Raw genomic sequence first — 25,291 nt, forward strand, 5'->3', positions numbered from 1 at the left:
TCGGCCCTTAGACTAAAGAGTCTCGGGTTCATTTGCAGTCAAGGGCACGTACCTCGGTTGCAGCTCAGTCCCCAGGTCGTTCGGGTGGCAACCACTCAATGTGTCCCTTTCACGTCGATGTTTCTCTTTCTCTCTCCCTTTCACTCTATCTGAACAAAATATCGAAAAATGTCCTCAGGTGAGGATTTAAAAAAAAAAAAGTAGAACTACTCTCATCCTAAGTATAAGTATTTTGTCAGATTTCCTAGGTAGTCATGGCAAAGCAGACCCAGTTCTCCTGCCTACCTTGCTTTGCTTGTCCATAATAGAGTAAAGGCTTTGAAAAAGATAAGAATTTAGCCCTGGCTGGTTTTCTCTGGTTAGAGGGTTGGCCTGCGTACCAAAGAGCCGCGGGTTCAATTCTGGTCAAGGGCACATACCTCAGTTGTGATTCAATCCTTGGGCCCTGGTTGGGGTCATGCTGGAGGCAACCATTCGATGTGTCTCTCTCACAATGTCTCTCTCTCCCTCCCTCCCTTCCACTCTTTCTATGGGGAAAATATCTTTGGGTGAGGATTTTTAAAAAAATACATAAATAAATAAGAATTTGGCCCTGGCTGGGTAGCTCTTTTGGTTAGAGCATCATCCCAATATGCCAAGGTTGTGGGTTCAGTTTCCAGTTAGGGCACATATAAGAAGCAACCAATGCATGCATAAATGGGTGGAACAACAAATTGATAGTTAATGTTTCTCTCTCTTCCCTTCCTCCCTCCCATCTTCTCTGGCAAAAAATCAATTTTTAAAAAAAATGAATTTAAGTTTTGAATTATATCTAACACTTACTATTTCTTCCTTGTGTTCAACATTTTCCATATAGGTTTTTTCAAGGATTTATTCAGTGAAGCTCACTCTGAGTTTCTAAAAGCAGCCAGCAACTTGAGGGATAACTACCGATTTGCACATACCAATGTTGAGTCTCTGGTGAACAAGTATGATGATAATGGAGAGTAAGTGACTGAGATGAATGCCCTTGTAAATCTCTTGACCAAGTGCCGTTGTGTGATTTTTAACACCTGATTTTTTTTTGTTTGTTTGTTTTTAAGGTTTATTGAGAACTTGCTAGGCATTATGCTAAGTGCTGGATGGTTTCGACCTTTGAGGGGTAGCTAGTAGGTAGAGATGGTGTATATAAGTGTAGTGAGCATTATAGGATTATGATAGATATATGCTGAGTGTGGTAGAATTACGAAAGAGGGGTGGTTTTTTCTTTTGGGGTGCCAAATAGTATCAGAAAAATCTTCATACAGTTGACTCTTAGGGTGTGTCTTGAAAGATGAATTTCTCCAGGCAGGTTTTGGCAATTGGGATAAAAATTATTCCACATAGAGCAGCAAGAGTGGAGGCCATGAGATGTGAAACAACCTAGGCATGTTGGGACCTGTACTACTGTTAGTAACTAAGGGCATAGTAAAAGGTAAGATTGGAAAGGTAAGCAGAGACCAAAGTATAGAAGCTGTTAAGTGCCATACAGAAGAGTTAAGATTTTATATTTTAGACATTTGAGAGCCATTGAAAGACTTTGAGTTGGAGAATAATGTGATTAATTTTGTGTTTTAAAAGAAAAGTCACTGGCACCCATATGGTGGTGGTTTGAAAGGGGAGAGGTGGCAAGGCAGTCAAGAGATTCTAAACTGCACGGCCAATGTGGCTTAATGGATTGAGCATTGTCCCATGGACTGAGAGGTCCTGGTTTGATTCCCCGTTAGGGCTCATGCCTTGGTTGCAGGCTCAATCCCCAGTATGGGGTGTGCAGGAGGCAGCTGATTGATGTTTCTCTCTCACATCAGTGTTTCTATCTGTCCCTTCCTCTCTCTCTAAAAAATCAATAAAAACATTTTTTAAAAAGAGAGAGAGTCTAAACTAAGGGTGACATCTGAGAGTCTAAAGTAAGGTAGTATTAGGGGCAATGGAGAGGAAAGAGTGAGTATTAAAAAAAGGAAACAATAGGATTGGGTCCCTAGTCATGTGTGAAAAAGGGAAGAGCTAGAGTCTAGGTTTCTAAAGACATGAATGACTGGGCTCATGATAGTCATCATCAAGTTGGGAAAAAGACAAAGGGGAACAAATTTTGGGGGAATGATGATGAGTTCTATGTTGTCACAGTGAATTTGAGAAGTTTGTGTGACATCCATGTGGTGAAGACCCAGTGAACAGACAATTGGGTAGATGAGACTGGAATTCAGGAAAAGTTCTGAAGTAAAGATAAAGATTTATAGGTCAAGCACATATGAATGATTATGGAAACCAGTGGACTAGATGAGATCACTCAGGGTGGACACATAAAGTTTTTTAAAAGTGTGCCAAGGGCTAGTGTTATTTATTTATATTTAACAAACTTATGTAGTGTTTAGTGTGTGTCATTTACTGTTAACTCATTTCTCTTAACAACCAGGTGAGACGGATCTATTATTTTTCTCTGTTTTAGAGGAGAAAACCCTTAGAGAAGTTAAGTAATTTTTCCAACTTCACATAGTAAGGGGCAGAACTGGGATTTGAACCTAGAAAGTCTGGCTGCAGAGTTGGTAGCCTTGATCATAAGGCTCTGCCTTTTAGATTGAGAGACACCAGATCAATAAATGGATCTGGAGCCACTTGTGGCTCATTAAGGACACCTTGTGTCAGCCTTTTAACAGATTTGTTCATTGTGGCTGCCTCTCACGCTGCCATTTAAAGTGGTCTACCAGCACCTGATTAGAAGTTTTAAGTTTGTGTGACATCCTTATGTGAAGGGTGTCTTAAGTTCTTCATGTGAAGTGTATGCCAAGGACATATAATCATTAAAAATAACTGCCAGCCCTGGCTGGTTTGGCTCAGAGGTTAGAGCGTTGGACTGCGGTTGGGAGAGACCCCGGGTTCGGTTTCCGCTAAGGGCACGTACCTTGGTTGCAGTTTGTCCCCGGCCCTGGTTGGGTCGGGTGGGTGGCAACCGCCTGATGTGTCCCTTTCACATCGGTGTTTTTCTCTCTATCTCTTCCTCTCTCTCCCTCCCACTCTATCTGAACAAAAAAATGAAAAAATGTCCTTGGGTGAGGATTAAAAAAAATAAAATAACTGCCTGATTTCTGTGTTTTTTTTGTTTTGTTTTGTTTTTGTTTTTAGAATAACTGCTCTGAAATTGATAACTGTACTTAAAAAGAAAAAAAACCCTGTTCACATCCTTACTTACCCAGAATGTATTTGTAAATTTGGTTTATTGGTATAGAGAATTCTAGAACAAAGGAATTGTTAATGAACTCAAGCCAAACATTATAATTGTATACCTACCTATAGAATATTACAGCTGGAAAATATCTTAAAGATATTTCCTCTAATAAAGTAATTTTCCTTCTGTGTAGCAGAGTGGCAGGGCAAGGTACCTTCCAAAAAGAGCAAGCTCTGCTTTATTGTATTGTACAAATTGGGGCTTTGGGGGAAGTTGGTTTCATTTGTTATTGTTTTTAAAAATTTTTAAGTTAATCATCTGTTCTAACTCCCTTTTGTACTGATGAAAGAGCTGAAGCCCAGAAGAATTAAATTGATACCTGGTGCAAGGTCTTTGAAATTAGTGGTGGAACTAGAATTAGAATCAAGATCTCTTAACTTTTCCATCCAGAGTTTATTAAACCCTTAAACCCAATGATTACACTTGAGATTAAGGTGGTTAGTACCCTAGTGTTGATAAGAAGGTCATGTTGCCAAGTCTGTGGTCCCAGAAGAGTCCATTTGTGCTCATATTAAATGGTGGTAGTAAAAGTGGCAGCAAGAGTAGATAAGTCTGCCCTGGCCGGTCTGCTCAGTGGTTAGAGTGTGGCCCATGGGTACTGCAGGAGGCAACCAGTTGATGTGCCTCTCTCACATGGATGTTTCTCTTTCTCTCTCTTTTCCCTCCGTCCCCTTTCCTTCCATCTCTCTCTCTTCCTCTCTCTAAAAATCAATGGAAAAATATCCTCAGGTGAGGATTAAAAAAAAAAAAAAAAAAGCCCAGCTGGTATGGCTCAGTGGTTGAGCGTTGACCCATGCACCAAGAGGTTGCTGGTTCAATTCCCAGTCAGGGCACATGTCCAGTTTGTAGGCCAGATCCCCAATGCAGAGCATATAGGAGGCAGCCATTCCATGTTCTCTCTCATCGATGTTTCTCTCTCTCTCCCTCTCCCTTTCTTTCTCTCTCAAATCAATAAAGAAAAAAAAATATTTTTAAAAAAAGAGTAGTCTGAGCTTTATTTTTTCTGTTATTTATTTATTTATTAAAGGCATTTATTTATTTTTCTATTAATTTTAGAGAGAGGAAGGAAGAGAGAGAGATGGAAACATCGATGAGAGAGAATATCAATAGGTCACCTCCTGCATTCCCCCACTGGGATTTGGCCCACAATCTGGGCAGGTGCCCTGATCAGGAATCAAACCGGAGACCTCTTGGTGCATAGGTTGACACTCAACCACTGAGCCACACCGGCTGGGCAGATAGTCTGAGCTTTAAATAAAAGATGGGAGACAGTTCTTCTGCTGTCCACCTACTAAGACTTTTTTCTTTTCAAGGGGTATCACTTTGTTTCGTCCTTCACATCTGATGAACAAGTTTGAGGACAAAATCGTGGCATACACAGAACAGAAAATGACCAGTGGCAAGATTAAAAAATTTATCCAGGAAAACATGTGAGTACCTTTTTATACCTTGTTTGGGATTTCTTGGTTTCATTATATATTGTTTATCTCAGTTACTAAACTGAGCTATGATTTGGATTAAATAGTCTCAATCAAGGGATTATAATAATATTAGTTGAAGTTTATATTAAAGCAGTAACGTGTGGGCCCTAGAGCTCCATTGCCCTATAAAGTATATTGCTCAGTATTTGTTGTATATATTGAAAATTTCTTTTCTTTTTAAATGCTGTCAGTTACTTTGTGATAATTCCACAGTACAGCTATAAACCTACCAAATTTGATACTACATTATTTCATTTCAGTTTTGGTATCTGCCCTCACATGACAGAAGATAATAAAGACTTGATTCAGGGCAAGGATTTACTTGTGGCATACTATGATGTGGACTATGAAAAGAATGTTAAAGGTTCCAACTACTGGAGAAACAGGTAATAAGTTTACCCAGTGTGTAAATAGTTTCTTCTAGCTATCTTGTTACCATGTGTGATGGGAGATCAGATAAGCATGGGAACAGTTGGCTCCCAAAAACATTTGGACCCATAAGGACAAATAACATAAACTATTTCTAAACTCTATTGGGCATGTCTTCCATATGTATTCCTTTGCTTTGTGATACAGCTGATTCCTTACCTCTGAGTAAAAGATGCAAATAAGATCTAAAATATACCCTAAAACTTTGTGCCTACATGCCCATTGAGACTCTCAGTGCATGTTATAGCCTTATAAGCTTTCTTTATAGATTCATCATTATGCCTGCAATATATATCTCAAGATTCAGTGGGAATGGACTATTTGATTACGCACCACCATTGTAGCGGTGAAGTTCAGTAGGACATTGGAGTACACCATAATCCTGTGTTAGTGTCCAAGAACCCAAGTTCAGACTGATTCCAGAGTGCTTCATTCATGGACTGTAAAACTTAGTCTTTGCTTTCTAGACTCTTGCTTCTGGGTTTCAGAAGTGCTCTACCACCCCAATAAAATTTTTGCATAGGTGTAAATTTCTGTTGTTTCCCACAGGGTGATGATGGTTGCAAAGAAATTCCTGGATGCTGGACACAAACTTAACTTTGCTGTAGCTAGCCGTAAAACCTTTAGCCATGAACTTTCCGAGTTTGGTTTGGAAAGCACTGCTGGAGAGATTCCTGTTGTTGCTATCAAAACTGCAAAAGGAGAGAAGTTTGTCATGCAGGAGGAGTTCTCGTGAGTTACAAGTTAGCGTGGGTTTGGGATTTGATTCTGCAAGGAAACTACTGAAACCTTTTACACTACTGAGAATTTGTTAAAGGTGAATGTTTGAGTGTGAAGATAGGTCTTCTAGTCAAAACCTTATGACTGTCAGTTTTCTCATTTAATTATAGGCTCTTACTTTAAGCATCATGATCAATAATAAATTCTGAGAACTAACAAAAGAATGGCAGCTTGGAATTCTTGTATGATTTTTCCACCCTGCCATTATAAATAGTACCATAGAAAACACTGGGCAGTCTTTTTGAGATTGATGTAATTTTAGAACAATCCAATCTCCTCCTAACCCTACAGAATGTTTTTTTCTTCTTGGAATACAACATTGGCCTAAAGTAAACTCAGGGAAGTAGGGAGTTCTTAAGTCCCCAGATAATTTTGACTTTCACCTTCTGAGACTTTGGGAGATCAAGACAAATGAAAATCGTCCTTGTGAACAAATCAGTACAATGAGATGCCATAGATAGGCACTGTTCTCTAAAGCAACAAAATAAAAATTGGTTCTTAGGTAGAATTGAATTTTCATAAGACCAATGTTTTCTTGCTTCTCTGCCCTTTCTATTCCACAGAAAACACAGTGGTAGGTTTTTTTGTTCAGTCAGTAGTCCTGAATATTGAGAGAGAAGAGTGCCCCCCCCACCCCATTTTAGCTTCTGATTAAGAAATGCTTTCAATCCTCTCAGTGGTGGAAGTAAATTAACAAACTTGACCCTTCTCTTTCCAATTGGCAGGCGTGATGGCAAGGCCCTTGAGAGATTTCTGCAGGCTTACTTTGATGGCAGTCTAAAGAGATACCTAAAGTCTGAGCCAATCCCAGAGAGCAACGACGGGCCCGTAAAGGTGAGGTGCTCACAGATGCCCCAAGGCTCTACGCAGCTGCCTCTCCTCATTTCTTCCAAAAATACCAGGTCTAAGTGAAGACCTGGTTGGATATGACGTTTTTGTTCTCACTCTCATCACCACCCCACCCCCACCCCCACCACCCCTAATATATAAAATAAGCATTGACAGAACTCATAATGCTCAATAGGGGCAGGAGTATAAAACTTTCTTGGAATTTTTTAATGGTATTTATGTCAGAGCTAAGTTACTCTTTAAGATTGTTGCTTTGAGATTATTTTAAGTAAGAAAGTTGTTTCCTGCAACTTTCTGAACGTAATTTGACAGAAGATAGACGTAGGAATGAGTTGGCTTCTAATGGCAACACCTTCTTTTATTTTATTTAATCCTCACCTGAGGATGTTTTTCCATTTATCTTCAGACAGAGTGGTAGGGAGAGGAGGAGGAAGAGAGAGAGAGACATGGACTGGTTGCCTCCCGCATGACCCCAACCATGGCTGGGGATAAATCACAATTGTGGTATGTGCCCTTGGCTGGAATTGAACCCGAGACTCTTTGGTCTGCGGGCTGATGCTCTAACTGCTAAGCCAAATTGGCTAGGGCTAATGGCAACATCTTTAATACAGTCTATAAATGTGATTTGGGTTTCAGTGACATCAGATCAAATCTGAGAGGGATTGGGTCCAGAAACAGATGTAACTTGTGAATTTATTTTTCCTTTTTTTAAAAAATTCATCTTTATTGTTGAATGTATTACAGATGTCCCCGCTTTTTTCCCCCATTAACCCCCCCTCCCCAATCCCGCCCCCTCCAGCCCACACTATTGTCAGTGTCCGTTGTTTATGCATATATGCATAGAAGTTCTTTGATTTATTTCATTCCTCCCTCCCTTCCCCCTTCCCTTAGAGGTTCATCAATCTAACAACCAATGTGTACTTCTTAATTCCTTCATCTTTTTCACTCATTCCCAGCTCCCACCCATCTCGCAAGCAACAAAAAGTTCTCAGTATCTATGAGCCTGTTTTTGTTTTGCTTGTTCATTTTGTTTGTAGATTCAATTGTTGATAGAAATGTATTATTTGCCATTTTATTGTTCTTATTTTGTTGTTGTTCTCCTTCAAGAAGACCCTTCAACATTTCATATAATACTGGTTTAGTGGTGATAAACTCCTTTAGCTTTTTCTTGTCTGGGAAACTCTTGATATGTCTGTCGATTCTAAATGATAGCTTTGCAGGATAGAGTAGTCTTGGTTGCAGGTCATTGCTTTTCATCACCTTGAATATCTCTTGCCACTCCTTTCTGGCCTGCAAAGTTTCTTTTTAGAGATTGACTGACAGTCTTATGGGAGCTTCTTTGTAGGTTACAGACTGTTTTCCTCTTGCTGCCCTTAAGATTCTTTGTCTTGCCCTGGCCGATTTGCTCAGCAGTTAGAGCATCGGCCCACGGACCAATGAGTCATGGGTTTGATTCCAGCCAAGGACACGTACCTTGGTTGCGATTCATCCCCGGTCCTGGTTGGGGTCATGTGGGAAGCAACCAGTCAGTGTGTCCCGTTCATGTTGATATTTCTCTCTCTCTCTCTCTCCCTTTCTCTCTCTTCCACTCTATCAGAACAAAAATGGAAAATGTCCTCGGGTGAGGATAAAAAAAAAAGAAAAAAAGATTCTTTGTCTTTAACCTTTGGCATTTTGGTGATGATTTGTCTTGGTGTGGTCCTTTTTGGGTTCATCTTGTTTGGGATTCTCTGTGCTTCCTGGACTTGTATGTCTGTTTCCTTCACTGAGTTAGGGAAGTTTTCTGTCATTATTGTTTCAAATAGGTTTTCAATTTTCTGTTCCCTCTCTTCTCCTTCTGGCACCCCTATGATGCAAATGTTGGCATGCCTGAAGTTGTCCCAGAGGCTCCTTACACCATCCTCATTTTTTGGATTCTTTTTTCTTTTTGCTGTTCTGGTTGAATGATTTTTGCTTCCTTATATTCCAAATCGATGGTTTGTTTCTTGGCTTTACCTACTGTACTATCGATTCCCTCTAAATTATTCTTTATTTCAGTTAGTGCATCCTTCGTTTCTGACTGGCCCTTTTTTATGTTGTTGATATTCTCACTAAGTTCCTTGGCGGTCTCCTTAAGTTCCTTGAAGGTCTCACTAAGTTCCATAAATGTCTCACCAAGTTCCTTGAGCAACCTTATAATTTGTTTTCTGAACTCTGCATCTGATTGATTGCTTATCTCCATTTTGTTTAATTATTTTCCTGGAGTTTTGGTCTTTTCTTTCATTTGGGACATGTTTCTTTGTCTCATTTTGGCTGCTTCCCTGCGGTAGGGTTGTGGTAGATTTCTATGTCTCCTAGGGTTTGTAGGGTGGCCTGTTGTTGTAGGTGTCCTGTAGGATCCAGTGGCAAACTCTCCCTGATCGCCCCAGCTGGGCCCTCCAGGTGCACCCCTAGAGTGGATTGTACACCCTTCTGTTATATTTGAGTCTTGATTGCTGTTGTCATGTCAATGGGAGGGATTTATTCAGGCTGATCAGCTGTAAGGACTGGCTGTGCCCACTGACCTCTGGCCTCTGACTACCTTGGAGGATCAGCTGTGTAGGGGCCCACCACACAGAGCAAGACTTACTTCATCAGGGCTGTGGTACCCACTGAGTCCACTCATTGAGTGTGTTATTTGTGGAGGTGGTTGGGTGGTGGTGTTTTGATGTGGTCTGGAGCTGTCCACTGGGTGTTCTGGCTCTGGGACAAGGTCAGCCACTGCCTGTGTTCTATCCGGGGCCACCAGGCTTAAGCTACAGTGTGATCTGCCCATGGCTGCTGCTTGTGCTGGGCTTGGAGGTACCCAAGAAAAGTCAAGTTGTGAACCGAGGCTGGCTGCTTCTAGTGCCAGGTCTAAGGCCACTTATTGAGTAATATGGGGCTTACTAAGATCAGATGCTGCTTGAGAGATTTTAGGAAACTCTGAAGCAGGCTTCAAGACAGGCCAATCCTATGGTAAAGCCTTTGGAAACAGCTTGGTTGGGCCCGAAAGTTGGATGGGCCAGGGCCTCAGGGAATCACCAGGGCCAACTGTGTGAACCAGGTTGCTGGAGTCCCAGATATAGTGGCCCTCTGCCTGTCCCAGGCAAGGGCTCACCAAAGGAACATCAGCCTCCCCTAGCAAGTCGAGGAGAAAGTCGCCTCTCCAGCCCTTGTCCTGAGGCCAAACAGCTCAGTTCTTCCCTGTATATCTCTGGCTCCCCTCAAGCTGTCTCCCCTCCAAGCTTACAGGGAGCACGTCCGAGTAAGTCCGTGTGCAGGTCCTTTAAGAGGAACTGTGTGGGGCTCCAGCAGCCACAGTCTCCCTCTTCCTCAGTTCCCGCTGGTTTTTCCAGCCACAAGTAATGGGGACTTCTCTTCCTGGAACTGGAACCCTCAGCTCAGCGCCTTGTATGGCATGGGGACCCCTCACTCCTCAGGGAGTACCTTCCCAGTCGAGGTATCCTGATGTTTATCCACCATACGTGGGTGAGTGACCAGCTTGTCCTCCGCCCCTTCTACCCTCCTACCAGCATCGTGTGGCTGCTTCTGCTTCTTTAATTTCATAGTTGTAGGATTTACATTCAGCTTGATGTCAAGCAGTTCTGAATGATGGTTACATTGTAGTTTAGTTGTAATTTTGATGTTGTGAATTTATTTTTCATCTCACCAACTAGAGAATCTTTTGTGTTTTCCAGGTAGTGGTAGCAGAGAATTTTGATGAAATAGTGAATGATGTAAGTAAAGATGTGTTGATTGAATTTTATGCTCCTTGGTGTGGCCACTGTAAGAATCTGGAACCTAAGTATAAAGAACTGGGAGAAAAGGTAAGTCTGAACCATATTCTGAAGATAAAATTTGAGTTGGGATATTGATATACATCCTTACCTACTGTTTACTCACTTTCACCTGACTTCCCCCTAGTGTTGAGCCTGAGCAACGCCTCAAATATCTGCTTTAACTCCACTCAGACTCAATGTACATTATGATTAAAAGTATCCAGGCTTCTGAATTTTGGTAATGGCTTATATGAAAACATTATGTTTCCTCATCTTAAAACATTTGGCTTAGCCTTTACAGTGTCTTCTTTAGGCTAGGTAGTTTTGAATGTGGCTGTATATATAGAGTCTTAATATGAAACCAAGAGAGAAAAGTGAAACTTGTTAAAGACAAGATACTATGTGCAAGTGTTAACTACTCTTCCTGTCTGAGCAGCAAAATTTATCCAGAGGTTTACAAATGTGATTTAAGTCCTGAATTGACTAAGTGTCCCTCAGTCACTAAAAACTGGAAATTAAAAAATTTAACCTTTTGCCTGGCTGATGTGGCTCAGTTCATTGAGTGTCATCCCATGCACCAAAGAGTCACCGGTTCGATTCCCAGTCAGGGTACATACCCTGGTTTCGGGTTGCATCCCCAGTCTGGGGCATGCAGGAGCCTTGATCCCAGGTACAGGGCCAGGGCAAGTGTAGGAGACAGCTGATGGATGTTTCTCACATCAGTGTTTCTTTCTCTCCCTCACCCTTCTTCTCTCTCTAAAATCAATAAAAACATATTTAAGCTCTGGCTGGTTGGCTCAGTAGTTAAAGCGTCAGCCCACAAACCAAATAGTCGTGGGTTCTATTCCCAGTCAAGGGCACGAACCTCAGTTGTGAGTTTGATCCCCGGGCCTGGTTGGGGTCATGTGGGAGGCAACCAACTGATGTGTCTCACATCAATGTTTCTTTCTCCCTCCCTGCCACTCTCTAAAAAAATAAATGGAAAAATATCCTTGAGCAAGGATTAAAAAACAAAAACAAAAAATCCTATTTACAAATAAGAAATAAAAGAAAAATATTTTTTATTAACAGCTCAGAAAAGACCCAAATATTATCATAGCCAAGATGGATGCCACAGCCAATGATGTGCCTTCTCCATATGAAGTCAGAGGGTAAGTACATTAAAAGCTAATAAAAATGTATAAGCAGTTGACCAAAAAAAAAAAGCTGATGAAACATTTTTTTTATTATTGGGTATAGTTTGGGGAGCCCTCATACTCCAGTTGAGCACAGAACCACTGATGCTTTCCTGGCTTAGAATTATGCAGCATGGGCCTACATGACTGCCCCAGATTGTGTTTGCTCTCATATTCTTCTGTTTTGATTAGATGTAAACCTAGCACTGATGGAGACTGGTATCTGGTCAGATTAGAAATCATGAAGAGAAAGTATTCCCAGAAACAGTTATTGGGGAAGAATATATCAGTCACTCTGGAACTGGAAATTTGTCAACTTTTTTTTTTTCTTCCCTTTCCCTAGTTTTCCTACCATCTACTTCTCTCCAGCCAACAAGAAGCTAGATCCAAAGAAGTATGAAGTAAGTGCATGTTCTCAGTTTTCCACAAACGAACACACACATACACATGCTTGTACATAATCTAGCCCTGTAATTAAATTTATTTAACTGGAAACTTTCAACTTTCATCGTCAATATATGTGGTTGTTAATGTGATTTTACAAACTCAAAAGTCTTACTGAGGGTGGGAGAAAACCCAGAGTTTTTTTAAATGGTTACATTTTCATAGTAATCTTTTTGTTTTCAGGGTGGCCGTGAATTAAGTGATTTTATTAGCTATCTACAACGAGAGGCTACAAACACCCCTATAATTCAAGAAGAAAAACCCAAGAAGAAGAAGAAGGCACAGGAGGATCTCTAAAGCAGCAGCCAAACATACCACTTTGTGAAGGACTCTTCCACCAGAGCTGGGAAAACCATTGGGGAGGACTGGTACCCATATGGAATTATTACCTCTCAGGGCTGAGAGGATAGATGAATATTATCTGAATCCTGTTCAATTTTCTCTAAACTGTTTCTTAGCTGCACTGTTTATGGAACTACCAGGACCAGTTTATGTTTGTGGTTTTGGGGGAAATTATTTGTGTTGGTGGGGGTGGGAGGAATTGAGTTGGGGGGTTATTTTTTAATTTTTTTTGTACATTTGGAACAGTGATAATAAATGAGCCCCCTTTAAACTGTCTTTTTTTCCATGAGATGGGAAAACAACGGTTCTCTCTAGACCAGCACTTTCTAATAGAACTTTTCTGCAATAATGGAAATGTTCAATAATCTTCATTGTCTAATACATGCAGCTATTGAACATTTGAAATGTGTCTGGGAACTACATTTTAAATTTTCATTAATTTAAATAGTCACAAATAGGGCCAGTGGCTACCATATTGGTCAGTACAGTTGTAGACCACCTATCTGGGTCCACAGTTATCACCTGTAAATCTTTCCCAAATTTTGTTTCTATCCTTATATGTTTATTGCCCAGGCGCCCCTAGCCTCATAATTAGAATAGGTGAGGGACCTTTCTTATTGGACTCTGTTTCTGACCCTGTCCACGCCTTAAGGATAGGTTGCTGCTTATCCTTGCCATGTAGCTGACCATGCTTATACCTCCCAAGGACTGTTGTCTGCCCAGAAATGCCCTGTGTGGATGTGGCGTCAGGTTGTGGTTCCATGCAAGTTGTTTCAGGAATTGCTGACACTGCTAGGTGCAGCGCTCTCCCCCAAAGCCCAGGTGTGGCCTATTAACTTTCCTCTCCAGTGGACTGGGAAAGGCGGTATCACTCCTGATTGTGACTGACAACATCCACTTTCTTCTGCAACAATGAGGAATGAATTGAACCATTTCCCCTCTTCCTTTTTGTGAGTAAATCCAAATCCTATCTATGGTTATAGTTTTCAGTCACTGAATATTTCCAATAGGAACCCAAATTATAAGTGATTTTCAACTTCAATGTTTAGAAATGGAGAACTGTATTCCTACTGTCATCTCTAGTTGTCAGTTATAAGATGGATTTGGTAAAGCCTTATAGCAAAATAATATATATCAGGATCATCCATACTGCTTTGAAGAAGTTAAGAAGCCTAATCATAATCTTGGGAGATTCTAAATCACAAGTCCTAGACTGGGATCTGGAGATCTAATTTTTTAGAGAGTCCAGAAATGGTTCAGACATACAGCCAGGGGTAAGAACCACCACTTTTGAAGATTTAAGGAAAGCATATAAATTTATACAAAGGACACAGAAACAGTTTTAATTTTTTAGCCATTTTTGTAAAGGAATTCACATTCAGTACATGGGTACGACCCCAAGCCCTTTGCCATCATATCCAGGTGTATTAAAAGTTCCTAAAAGTTCTCATTGTTTTGTTGGGGAGGCTACCAGGCTGAATTCTAACATCCTAGAGGTATCTTGTCCTGGAAATAGTGTCATTTCTCAGGATTTGAAAATGACTTCGCTGAACTAAAGGTGGAGAAGCCAAGCCTCTGCTGCTTTTATTAGTCTCCTGGGCACAGCTATGGAGTGTTGGCACTATACCTACACCCTGAAAAATTAAAATATGGCAACAATGAAAATCAAATCTTAACCTAGAGCAGCTCTCCTGTCACCATAGTTTCAGCAATAACAAGAGCAGACAGTTGCACTCTATTTAGTTTATAGCTGCTTTATTCCTTCATATCACTGGGCAGAGAGGGTCAATAGCCCTCTGACTGCTTCAGCTGCCTCTGTTTTTTTCCTCAAACTCCAGGATGAGACCTTTAATGTGAGACAATTTCTGATGCAGGTACTCACAGCGACGCTTTTCTTCCCTGTAACCTGGGTACCTCTGTAGAGAAAAAGCATCCATGTAAAAAAAAAAAAAAATCAATTTTTACCTCCTTGCTACCATTCCCAGACCTAGTTTTACCTTCCTGAACTTTTTATATTCCTGGATTATCTTTTCTTCCAGTACCTGAAACAAAGAAAATGCTAGCATCAAGTTTAACCTTGAGAAAAAAAACTGTAGTTCTCTTCATGGAGGGAAGTAACTTCTCATGCTGCCAAATGATACAGAATAATTTTTCTCTCAAAACAGACTTGCTTGTTACTGTTTTGGTCACTGAACAAACAGGTTTATGGGCAGTTAGCCAGGGAGTTTATGGCCAGTTGAGCTGGAAAGCCAGCCTGGGTCCAGTCCTTACCTTGTGCTCTGGAGTTCCTCGCTGAACTCTCTTGATCTCTGCTCCCAGCTCTATGAACTTTTGACTTGCAGCCCCAACTCTAGCATGCAGTATGCGGTATTCAGCGTAATCTCTCTCAAAGTCCTGCTCATAAGCAAGTTGCTGCTCTGCAGTGTGGATGGCCCCATATTGCCTGCCAGGAGCAGAGAATTACCACCTTTAATTTTATTACCATACCAAAGCTCCCAGCTCCCAGGAAGTTCATCTTAATATCTCGTATGCACAAGGTTTGATGAATTAGAAGTGGCATGGGACTCACAGGAAGTAATCTGGTACCTCTTCAGGCCTTGGGGATTCAGAGTCTATGAAAGAAGACATGAAGGTGATTATCAGCCTTTTCCCCCCACTGTGGCAGTTTTACCCTCCTCTCATTGACTCTCACCTGCTTGAACTGAGGGACTGTGCTCCAGCCTGGAGCCCATGTCTTCATGTTTATCTTCTTGTTCCCAATCTTCTCCCTCTCGTAGGTCCTGCCTGGCCAGCTTTTGTAGGGAACTTGGAGCTAGAGGCAGAGTTCTGAGCCTCTTTTCTTTCAGTTCGATAGCAGCTGCAGGTGCTGGACGTTTCTGTTGGGGAAAATACTTTTGTCACACTAAAAGTATATCAGAAGCCTTCTTTCTTTAGAAAAATTACTTCCATATAATAATCTCTGTGAGCATCAGAATTTTAGCCTGATTGGACAGATCTCTGAAAAACTCTTGCTGTTACAATTTACCTTGTTCAGATGTTTCTGGCTAGCAGAAAAAGGCACTGCCTGATCAGGCTCTCTGTTTGGAAGATGGGTCTGGTTCCTAGGATATTTGAAGAGGGAATGGAAGAGATGAAGACCCTGGTAGGAGATAGGGCTAGATTTCTCTTTTTTTTTTTTAAATTCTCTCCTGAGGATACCTTCTTCCATTTATTGTCAGATAGAGTGGGCGAAAGAGAGAAACATTGCCATGAGAGAGACACATTTATTGATTACCTTCGGCACGACCCCACCAGGGCTGGCGACCAACTGCAGTCGAGGTATGTGCCCTTGACTGAAATCGAACCCATGACTTTTAGGTCCGCAGGCTGATGCTCTACCACTGAGCCAAACTGGCCAGGGCTAGGGCTTGATTTCTTATTGCAGCATTTAGGGTGGAGATTCGAGGAAGACAACACCAGGGCTTCTCAGATTAGTCCCACCCTGCCCCAAGTACCTCACTTCCCAATGTGCCATGTGTTTCCTTGAGGATCCTGGGAGTGACCATCCTTGGCTGCTTGCCCGTGGATCTGGCACCTGGCAGGGAAAGTGGCAGGGGCACTTGGCTACCTGGCCTTCAGGCTTTGCCCCACCTCATCCCTACTCCCTGCAGTTTCTCACCTCCTCTAGTGCCATCTGTGGCTGTGAAACTGCACCTCCAGAATAATCTCCCATGTTCTGCCAGTTCTCAGGATCTCTGGAATCTTCAGTCAGGTTGTGTCTCTGAAGTGAAGATGGGGCTGGGATAGAATCCATGGCTGCCCAAATAGTGAGACGCTCCCTGAGTGGGCCCAGGCAATGGAGGCGGTTAGGCCCAGATCTGGAAAGGGGTGGTGGAAAAAATACCAGGAGGGTAGAGAACTTTTAAAGCACCTCTGGATATCCCCGTCCTGGCCTTACCACAAACCCTTTCTCACCTGCTACCTGTTTGTTCCCTCTTACCTGCCTGAGCGTTGGTACACAAGGTCCAAGCCACCACCAGGGCCCTCCTGGCCAACCTGGGACACTATGAAGGAGAAGAGGCAGGAGCAGCCAGGGCCTGGGAACCTTAGGTACTGGGAGTAAAAGAAGACCGAAAGCCCCATGTAGTCAGCTCTTACCCCTCCTGCCAATGCCCATCCTCCCTGAGCCAGCCTAAGACTGAAGATGGGTCCCATGAGACTCGTTAGCACACCAGGTGCAGCTGGGCCTGAGTTCCCAGGAGGCTGAGACGCAGTCTCTTCAACCGCAGCCTCCTGGGGCCACAACCCGCGCAGCCCCCTCACCCGATTCGGGGTTCAGTTCTCAGGAACTTCCTCAGTGACTGCTCTCAGTCTCCCGCCCTGACCGTACGTACTTTCCCTGGGCCTGCGTCTGTTCTCTCTACACCCCACCCGCTTCACACACCCCAGGTCCGTACTTACCCCTCGGTTGCCTTGGAAAGCAATCACTGGCCGAACCTGCAGGGAGAGCACAAACAGGGCAGGTGAAGCGGTCTGCCCAGGATCCCGCGTCAGGTGCCGGGAGGAACCTGCCTCGAGGGCTTCACTTGGAGAAGTAGGGAGGCCGGAGCCTGTGTATACCACTCCGCATCCCCAGGCCCCTTCCTCAGGGTCTCCAGCTGAGGCCTGCGGTCCCTAGGGTAGGGGCTAGGGAAGATGGGGTCCGGGGCCGGCCACACCTGTTGCCGCTGACACTCTTGCAGCTCCCGCAGCGCCGCATCGTTGAGCCTGAGCAGCAAGAGGCTGGTCCGAGCGGCAGGGGTGAAGCAGAGCCGGAGCTTCCCACTCAGAAACTCCTGGGGTCCCGCCATGGCCGGGAGGTCGACTGCAAGCAGAAATCGAGACACGAGCGAGGGCCGCCACCACTGCTTTCACTCTGCAGGGCTAGACTTGCATAGCCGGTAGCCCTGGTCGGCCCCGCCCCCCGCCAGGACCCCACCCCCGGCCCAACCCACAGCCACTCCCGAGGTTTCCCAGTCTCGTGGGCGGGGCTTTGCTCTCCCCTCCAGACGACCACGCAGACCCCAGAGGTTTTTTCTTAGTTGGGCATGCAACTCAGAAGGCTTTCGGTAAGGGGAAAGGTTGTGGCCAGCCTCAGACCCCTCATCCAGAATCTCCAGTCCTGCCTCAGTGTCCCCAGCTAACCTGAAGTCGGCATTGCTGTCTAAGTGAAGCTGAACCTGTAACCTCTAGAGGCTTTTAGGCGTAGAGGGGCGGGCAAGAGGGCCTGGTTGCTAGGCGCTACGGAGGCCAAGAGTCCCCAGAGTCTGGAGGATGGAGGACCCAAAAGAGGCTTCCAGACTCCAATACCTGCGGCAGCTCTTTTGCTTTTTCCCACAAGTTTCTAACTAAGGATGGAGAGAAAAATCGGGCCCCGTGAGTGTTGTGGCAGCGATGAAGCTGGGCTATCACCGGCTAGAACGTTCCCCACTGGCCGAAACACATGAAATTGGTGTGAAAGGGAGTTGGCCCACTCCCTCAGGAGGACCAAGAGGTTTCAGGAAGTTGCCAAATATTCCGGAGGTCCAGATCCTGGTTCAGTGAGGCCCCAGGACCAACCTCAGGTTGGCCCTTGGTGTTTCTACTGGTCCTTATTTGGGTATGTTTCCCAAAAGCCCTGGTGTTCTCTTTTCTAACCAGGATCTCTCTGCTACATCTCTCAACCTGCATGACATTAATGCCCTCCACCCCAAATCAAATTATAGTATATTTGTCAAAACTCATCAAATTGTACTTAAAACGTTATATTTTAATGTATGTAATGTATACCTTAATAAAATTGACTTTAAAAATCAGTGCAGCCCTGGCCAGTTTGGCTCAGCGGTTAGAGCGTCAGCCTGCGGTCCGGAGAGACCCGGGTTCGGTTCCCGCTAAGGGCACATACTTCGGTTGCAGTTTGTCCCCGGCCCTGGTTGGTCGTGCGGGTGGCGGCCACTCGATGTGTCCCTTCACGTCGATGTTTCTCACTCTCTCTCCCTTCCTCTCTCTCCCTCCCACTCTATCTGTACAAAAAAAAAAAAAAAAAAAAAAAAAAAAAACAGTGCAATAAACTTCCAACTCCAACAACAAAAACATTTACTGGTCCATGTCCCCAGGGCTCTCTATTTCTCTGGGTGATAATTTGCTGATCTGATAAACAGTTGTGGCAATGGGTAAACCTGGTCTCCCAGGGTTCCTTTTCTTCTCAGATGACATCTGTGATCTTTGTTAGATTTTCCTGGTTTTAAAATCAAAGGGAGGGGGGTATGTAAGAGGGCATAGAGGAGATAAATGGTGATGGGGTGGGGGAGAGAATAAATAATATGATTGACTAACAAACTGTCCAGTACTCACTAAGCAAAGTTGATGAATAATGAGACCTGCTTTTATCAGTAAAGTAAAATGAGAGATTAGAATGATGAAATTTTCCAGAGAGGAAGGAAGGAGCGATGCTGTACCAGGAAGCAACTGGGAAAAATATTTGGTGAAGGGAGGTAGGGATCTAACATTTGTTGGGGATCTGTTGGGTGTCAGGATCTTTGCCCAATATTTAATCCCTATAATAATTTTTTAGAATAAGTATCATTATTTTTATCTACATTTTTCATATATTTATTCAACAAATATTTATTGAGCAGTTACTCTATACCAGACACTGTACAAGATCCTTAGGCTATATCAATGAACAGATTCTTGCTTTGGGAGAGCTTACATTCTATATATGAAGAAGACACTGTAAACACACCTAAGAAATAAACATAAAAAATATAGTGTATAGCCCCGCCTGTGTGGCTAAGTGGCTGGGCATCGACCCATGCACCAAGTGGTCACCAGTTCATTTCTCGGTCAAGGTACATGTCCAGGTTGTGGGCCCAATCCCCAGTCGGGGCATGCAGGAGGCAGCCAATTGATGTTCTCTCTCATCAATGTTTTTATCTCTCTCTCTCCCTTCCTCTCTCTAAAATAAAAGCAATAAAGAGAAATTTTTTAAATATAGTGTATACCTCCATCAAGAGAATCCAAATGGGAGAGACTGGTTTCCACTCATCTCTCTACTACATTTTGAAGGTTGTCCCATGGTACAAATTTATTTTTTTTATTGTAAAGGATCTGATATTTCGGAAGGGCACTGCGGGAACGTCATTGTGTTTCCTCTTTCTCCAAACAACACAATAACTGGCCCCGGCTCAGACCCTCCAAGAGACAGCTGACCAGATTCTTGCCCAGTACCAGCCTGAAGCCAAGGACCAGGACCAGCATGAGGCCTAGGACCAAGACATGGCCATCACCTTCTCAGGACAGTAATGCCTAGCTCACCAAGCTTCAGGCCTTCGGAAAATAAACATGTGCACATGCAGATGCAGCCTCTTCTGCAATCGATTAGAGCATCACTCTGGAAGTTGTAAGATCTATGGCCGTTGATACAAGCTTTGCTGTTGCTGAGCTTTGTGGACTGAGACCTGAAGCACTCTGAGATTCCTTTGACAACCTGGAAAAGCATATAGTCTTCGTTCCTGTACCTTTCTTCTCTCTTTCTCCATAATAAACTTCAAGCATTAAACGCAAAAAAAAAAAAAAAGTGTATAGGCCCTGGCTAGTATGGTTCAGTTGGTTGAGCATCGTCCCATGCACCAAAAGATTGCCAATTCGATTCCCGGTCAGGGCACATGCCCAGGTTGTGGGTATATACAGGAGGCAACAGATTGATGTTTCTTTCACATCAATGTTTCTCTCTCCCCCTCTCCCTTTTTCTCTCTCTCTAAAAATCAATAAAAACATATTTAAATATATATATAGTGTATGGGATGTGTGGGGAGGTTGAAGAGGGTAAAGGGGGTCAAGTATATTGTGACAGTCCGGCTGGTGTGGCTCAGTGGTTGAGTGTTGACCCATGCACCAAGAGGTCACCAGTTCGATTCCCCGTCAGGATACATGCCCAGGTTGTGGGCCTTATCCCCAACGGGGGCATGCAGGAGACACACAATTGATGTTCTCTCTCATCAATGTTTCTTTTTTTTTTTTTTAATTTATTTTTATTCTTTGGTACGTGCCCCTAGCGGGAACTCAACCCAGGACTCTCTGGTCCGCAGGCCAATGATCCAACCTCTGAGCCAAACTGGCCAGGGCTCTCTCATCAATGTTCTATTTCTCTCTCCCTCTCCCTTTCTCTTTCTAAAATCAATAAAGAAAAAAATAAAACAAAACAAATATATGGTGACAGAAGGAGACTAGACTTTAGGTGGTGAACATACAATGCAGTAGACAGATAATGTATTATAGAATTGTACACTTGAAACTTATATAATTTTATCAATGAATGTTGCCCAAATACATTTAATAAAAAGTACAGTGTATGGCTTGGCCGGTGTGGCTCAGTGGTTGAGCGTCAACCCATGCACCAAGAAGTCACCGGTTCAATTCTCAGTCAGTGCACATGCTCAGGTTGTGGGCCAGGTCCCCGGTGGAGAGCATGCAGGAGGCGGCCAATCGTTCTCTCTTATCAATGTTTCTATCTCTTCCTCTCTCTTCCTCTCTCTCTCAAATCAATAAAGAAAAAATATATATAGTGTATGTTAAAAGGTGATAAATGCTATAGAAAAAAATAGAGCAAGGTAAGGGAATTTGGAAGAGGAGGAGAAGGAAGTATAGGAGGGTGGAGAGGGTTGACTATATATTAAGGTGATCAGAGAAGGCCTTCTGGAGAAGATGCAATTTGAGCAATGCCCTAAAGGAGGTGAGGGAATTGGCTAAGCTATACAGTTGGAGGAAATGCTTTTCAGACAGAGGGACTAGCCACTGCAAACTCTGTAAGTTAGAAGTATGCCTGAAGTGTTTGAGGAAAAGTTGAGGACTGTGTAACTGGAACAAAATGAGTGAGTGGGAGAGTAGTAAGAGATAAAGTCAAGAAGGTAAGGAGCAAGGGGTACTAGGTCATGGAGAGCCTTGTGGGCTATTGTAAAGACTTTGGTTTTTACTTTGTATAAAATGGGGAGTCATTGCAGGATTTTGAGCAGAGGAGTAACATGAAGTCACTTCTATTTTAAAAGAATCACTCTGGTTGGTGTGTTAAGAATAGACTAGGGAGACAAGGATAAAAGCAGTATGACCTATTAGGAGGCTATTGCAGGAATCCAGGCTAGAGATGGTGGCAGCTTGTACCAGCCAGTAACAAAACAGGTGGGAGAAGGATAGGGTTCTGGATATGTTGAGGGTAGAAGATTTCCTGATGGATTGACTGTGAAATGTGAGAGACAAATGTCACTAAGGATAACTAGGATTTTTGGCCAGAAAAACTAGAAAGATAAAATTGTCACCAACTGAGGAAGGGACTGCATTTGGAACAGTGTCAGTTCTGAATATGCTGAGTTGTCTACTAGAATCCACATGGAATGTGGAGCAGGCAGTTATATACACAAGTTGGGAGAAGGTGAAAGATGTCTAGGCTAGAGATATAAACTTGGTAGCACAAAACATATGTGTGTGTTATGTGCCATTGAGTCAGCTCCAACTCCTGGCAACCCTATGAATGAGTGATGTCCACAATGTTCTGTCCTCAACAGCCCTACTCGGCTCCTGTAGAACTGTGCCTATGGCTTCTTTTATGGAGTCAATTCCTCTCCTATTTGATATTCTTCTTTTCTTGTTGCCTTCAATTTTTCCAAGCATTATTGTCTTTTTCAGAGAACTCTGTCTTCTCATGATGTGCCTGAAATAGGACAACTTTAGTTTTGTCATTTTTGCCTCCAGTGATTTTTCACGCTTATATACACATTTTGTTTGTCCATTTATATTTCAATAGATACTTGGATTGCTTCCATTCTTTGGCTATTGTGAATAATGCTTTAATGAACATGGGTGTACAAATGCCATATTTTTATTTTACTTTTAAAATATGTTTTTATTTATTTTGGGGAGAGGAGAGAGAGAGAGAAAAACATTGATGTGTGAAACATTGATTGGTAGCCTCCTGTATGCACCCCAACTGGGGACAAAACTGGCAACTTGGGCTGGAATTGAACCGGTGAACTTTTGGTACACAGGATGACGTTCAACCAACTGAGCCACACCAGCCAGGCAGAAATAACGTTTTTTGTTTTTTTTTAATCCTCACTCGAGGAGATATATATATATATATATATATATATATATATATATATATATATATTGCATAGAGTGGGAGGGAGAGGGGAGGAAGAGAGAGAGAGAGGGAAACATCTATGTGAGAGAGACACATCGAGTGGCTGCCACCCACATGATCCCAACCGGGGTGGGGACAAACTGCAACCGAGGTACGTGCCCATAGCGGGAACTGAACTCAGGACTCAGGTCCGAGGGCTGATGCTCAAATCGTTGAGCCAAACCGGCCAGGGCAGAAATACTGTATTTTTTTAAATGTATTTTATTTTATTATTATTAAAAAAAATTTTTTTCTTTATTGATTTTAGAGACAGAGGAAGGGAGAGGGAGAGAGCGATACATCGATGAGAAAGAACATCGATTGGCCGCCTCCTGCATATCCCCCACTGGTGATCGAGCTCATAACCTGGGCATGTGCCCTGACTGGGAATTGAAGCGGCAACCTCCTGGTGCATGGGTCGACACTCAACCACTGAGCCACACTGACCAGGCCAGAGTGATGTTATAAAATACATTTTTGGCCCTGGCCGGTTTGGCTCAGCGGTTAAAGCGTCGGCCTGCGGTCCTGAGAGACCCGGGTTCGGTTCCCGCTAAGGGCATGTACTTGATTGCAGTTTGTCCCCGGCCCTGGTCGGTTGTGCAGGTGGCAGCCACTTGATGTGTTCCTTTCACATCTATGTTTCTCTCCCTCTCTCTCTGTTCCTCTCTCTCCCTCCCACTCTACCTGAACAAAAAATGGAAAGGTGTCCTCGGGTGAGGATAAAAAAATAAAAGTAATAATAAAACTTAAAAAAAAAAAAAAAAATACATTTTGGCCCTGGCAGGTGTTGCTCAGTGGTTAGAGCATCAGCCTGCGAACCAGAGAAACCCAGGTTTGGTTCCCGCTAAGGGCACATACCTCAGTTGCAGTTTGTCCCCGCCCCAGTTGGGGTTGTGTGGGTGGCGACCACTCAATGTGTCTCTCTCACATCGATATTTCTCTCTCTCTCTCCCTCCCTCTCTCCCTCTTGCTCTATCTGAAGATAAATGCAAAAAAGAATGTCCTCGGGTGAGGATAAAAAAAATTTTTTTTTAATAAATAAATAAAATACATTTTTGCCCAGCCAGTGTGGCTCAGGAAGAAAAAGACATCTTCCAGGTATGCATGCAACCCTATTTCTATAGAGTTATTGTTTTGGTTCTTCTTATCCCTTTCCCCTCATCTTCCTCGTCACCACCAGCTTTGGAACTAGAGATTCTGTCCTTTAGACATGGGCATGTTTCTCTTATCAGAATCTGCTAGGCTTGTAGCTCTGTGACTCTGGGTGTCACCCTGCACTGAGAGAGTTCACTTTACTGGGACTCACATGTTCTCTCACAGTCCTGATGCTGCTTCATTGAAGGTACACTTTAACAGATGGCCCCAGCCTAAGAACTTTTGAGTCTAGCAAGATTAGAGCCATACATATTTTCTAGCAAAGTAGCCCAGACTCTGCTATGTTTTAGCTTTTTGACTCTGAACTTCTGTCCAAAGGGCCGAGGGAGAACTAGAAAGGGAACACTTGAAGGAAACAGATAAATAGATTACTACAGGAGAGATGGTTGACAGGACTGTGCAGTAGCTGGGGTTTTAGTAAGCAGGGAATGGGCTGGAGAAAGTGAGAAGCAGAGAAGAGAATTGGAATATGAAAGGGTTGGAGACTGTCAGGGAAACTTGCATCATCTCCCTGATGTCTCTCAAAGGAGAGAAGGAAAGGAGATAGAATTGATGAATGTCTGCATAATGCAAATACAATTCAGCTGAACCAAGGCAGAAGCAGAAGTATCTGGGAGGAGGTGCTGCTCTGAGACCTCAGCTTTGTTCATGATACGTTCACAAAGTTAGGTAAGACAGGGAGGAGGTGGTCGGTGGAGGCAAGGAGTTATTCAGGAGCATCAGTGGTCAGAAATGAGACTTCATCACCCAGGCCAGGAGATGCCCAAGGTGAAGAGTAAATAAAGTGCCTTAACTTCCCTCCTCAGGCATTTCCTGATCCATATTTAGTAGCTTTTCAAGAATGGAGACTTCAGCCAGCCCTGGGTCTTCCAGGACTTAGAATCTGCTCCCAAAGCAAAGCCATTTTTCCTGTGGAGATAACTCTAGCTACACTCATTCTGCATTCTTCTCCTATCCTGGGTATCTTTGTCTCTGGATCTGTTCCTGGAGGTTTTTGTTTGTTTGTTTTTAATCCTCACTTGAGGACATTTTTTAATTTTTTGTTCAGACAGAGCAGGAGGGAGAGGAAGAGAAAGAGAAACATCGACGTGAAAGGGACACACATCAAGTGGCTGCCACCCACACGACCCAACCAGGGCCAGTGACAAACTGCAACGGAGGTACATGCCCTTAGCGGGAACCGAACCTGGCTCTCTCTGGACCGCAGGCCAATGCTCTAACCGCTGAGCCAAACCAGCCAGGGCTGTTTTTGTTTTGGATACATTTTTTTTCCTTTATTAATTTTAGGAAGAGAGGAAAAGAGAGGGAGATAGAAACATCAATGAGAAGAACATCAATTGGCCGCCTCCTGCATGCCCCACACTGGGGATTGGGCCCACAACCTGGGCATGTGTCCTGACTGGGAATGGAACCGGCGACATCTTGGTGCATGAGTCAGTGCT

General features: G+C 43.3%; 2 protein-coding genes across 2 annotated transcripts in view; one reads left to right on the forward strand and one right to left on the reverse strand.

Annotated features, from left to right (window-relative positions):
• The window catches only part of PDIA3 (protein disulfide isomerase family A member 3), a 28,756-nt gene extending 15,960 nt beyond the window's left edge, over positions 1 to 12,796 (forward strand). Inside the window, exons 5-13 of the mRNA XM_036277748.1 lie at positions 857 to 986; positions 4,555 to 4,671; positions 4,983 to 5,108; positions 5,701 to 5,883; positions 6,657 to 6,765; positions 10,479 to 10,607; positions 11,631 to 11,710; positions 12,078 to 12,135; positions 12,362 to 12,796. Of these exons, the coding sequence (XP_036133641.1) occupies positions 857 to 986; positions 4,555 to 4,671; positions 4,983 to 5,108; positions 5,701 to 5,883; positions 6,657 to 6,765; positions 10,479 to 10,607; positions 11,631 to 11,710; positions 12,078 to 12,135; positions 12,362 to 12,475 (1,046 nt within the window). The 3' untranslated portion in view covers positions 12,476 to 12,796. The remainder of the gene's footprint in view (positions 1 to 856; positions 987 to 4,554; positions 4,672 to 4,982; positions 5,109 to 5,700; positions 5,884 to 6,656; positions 6,766 to 10,478; positions 10,608 to 11,630; positions 11,711 to 12,077; positions 12,136 to 12,361) is intronic.
• A 1,197-nt stretch (positions 12,797 to 13,993) lies between these two features.
• Positions 13,994 to 17,408, reverse strand: ELL3 (elongation factor for RNA polymerase II 3). The gene is made up of 11 exons (XM_036270239.1): positions 17,218 to 17,408; positions 16,961 to 16,996; positions 16,500 to 16,612; positions 16,179 to 16,377; positions 16,015 to 16,094; positions 15,546 to 15,621; positions 15,213 to 15,396; positions 15,090 to 15,132; positions 14,792 to 14,963; positions 14,518 to 14,562; positions 13,994 to 14,436 (listed from the first exon to the last, which is right to left on the reverse strand). The coding sequence occupies exons 1-11, from the start codon at positions 17,347 to 17,349 to the stop codon at positions 14,326 to 14,328; spliced, it is 1,191 nt and encodes a 396-aa protein (XP_036126132.1). The 5' UTR covers positions 17,350 to 17,408; the 3' UTR covers positions 13,994 to 14,325.
• Positions 17,409 to 25,291: the final 7,883 nt, after the last annotated feature.

This window comes from Molossus molossus, unplaced genomic scaffold, assembly GCF_014108415.1.
Source record: "Molossus molossus isolate mMolMol1 unplaced genomic scaffold, mMolMol1.p scaffold_m16_p_1, whole genome shotgun sequence".
Taxonomy (NCBI): Eukaryota; Metazoa; Chordata; class Mammalia; order Chiroptera; family Molossidae; genus Molossus; species Molossus molossus.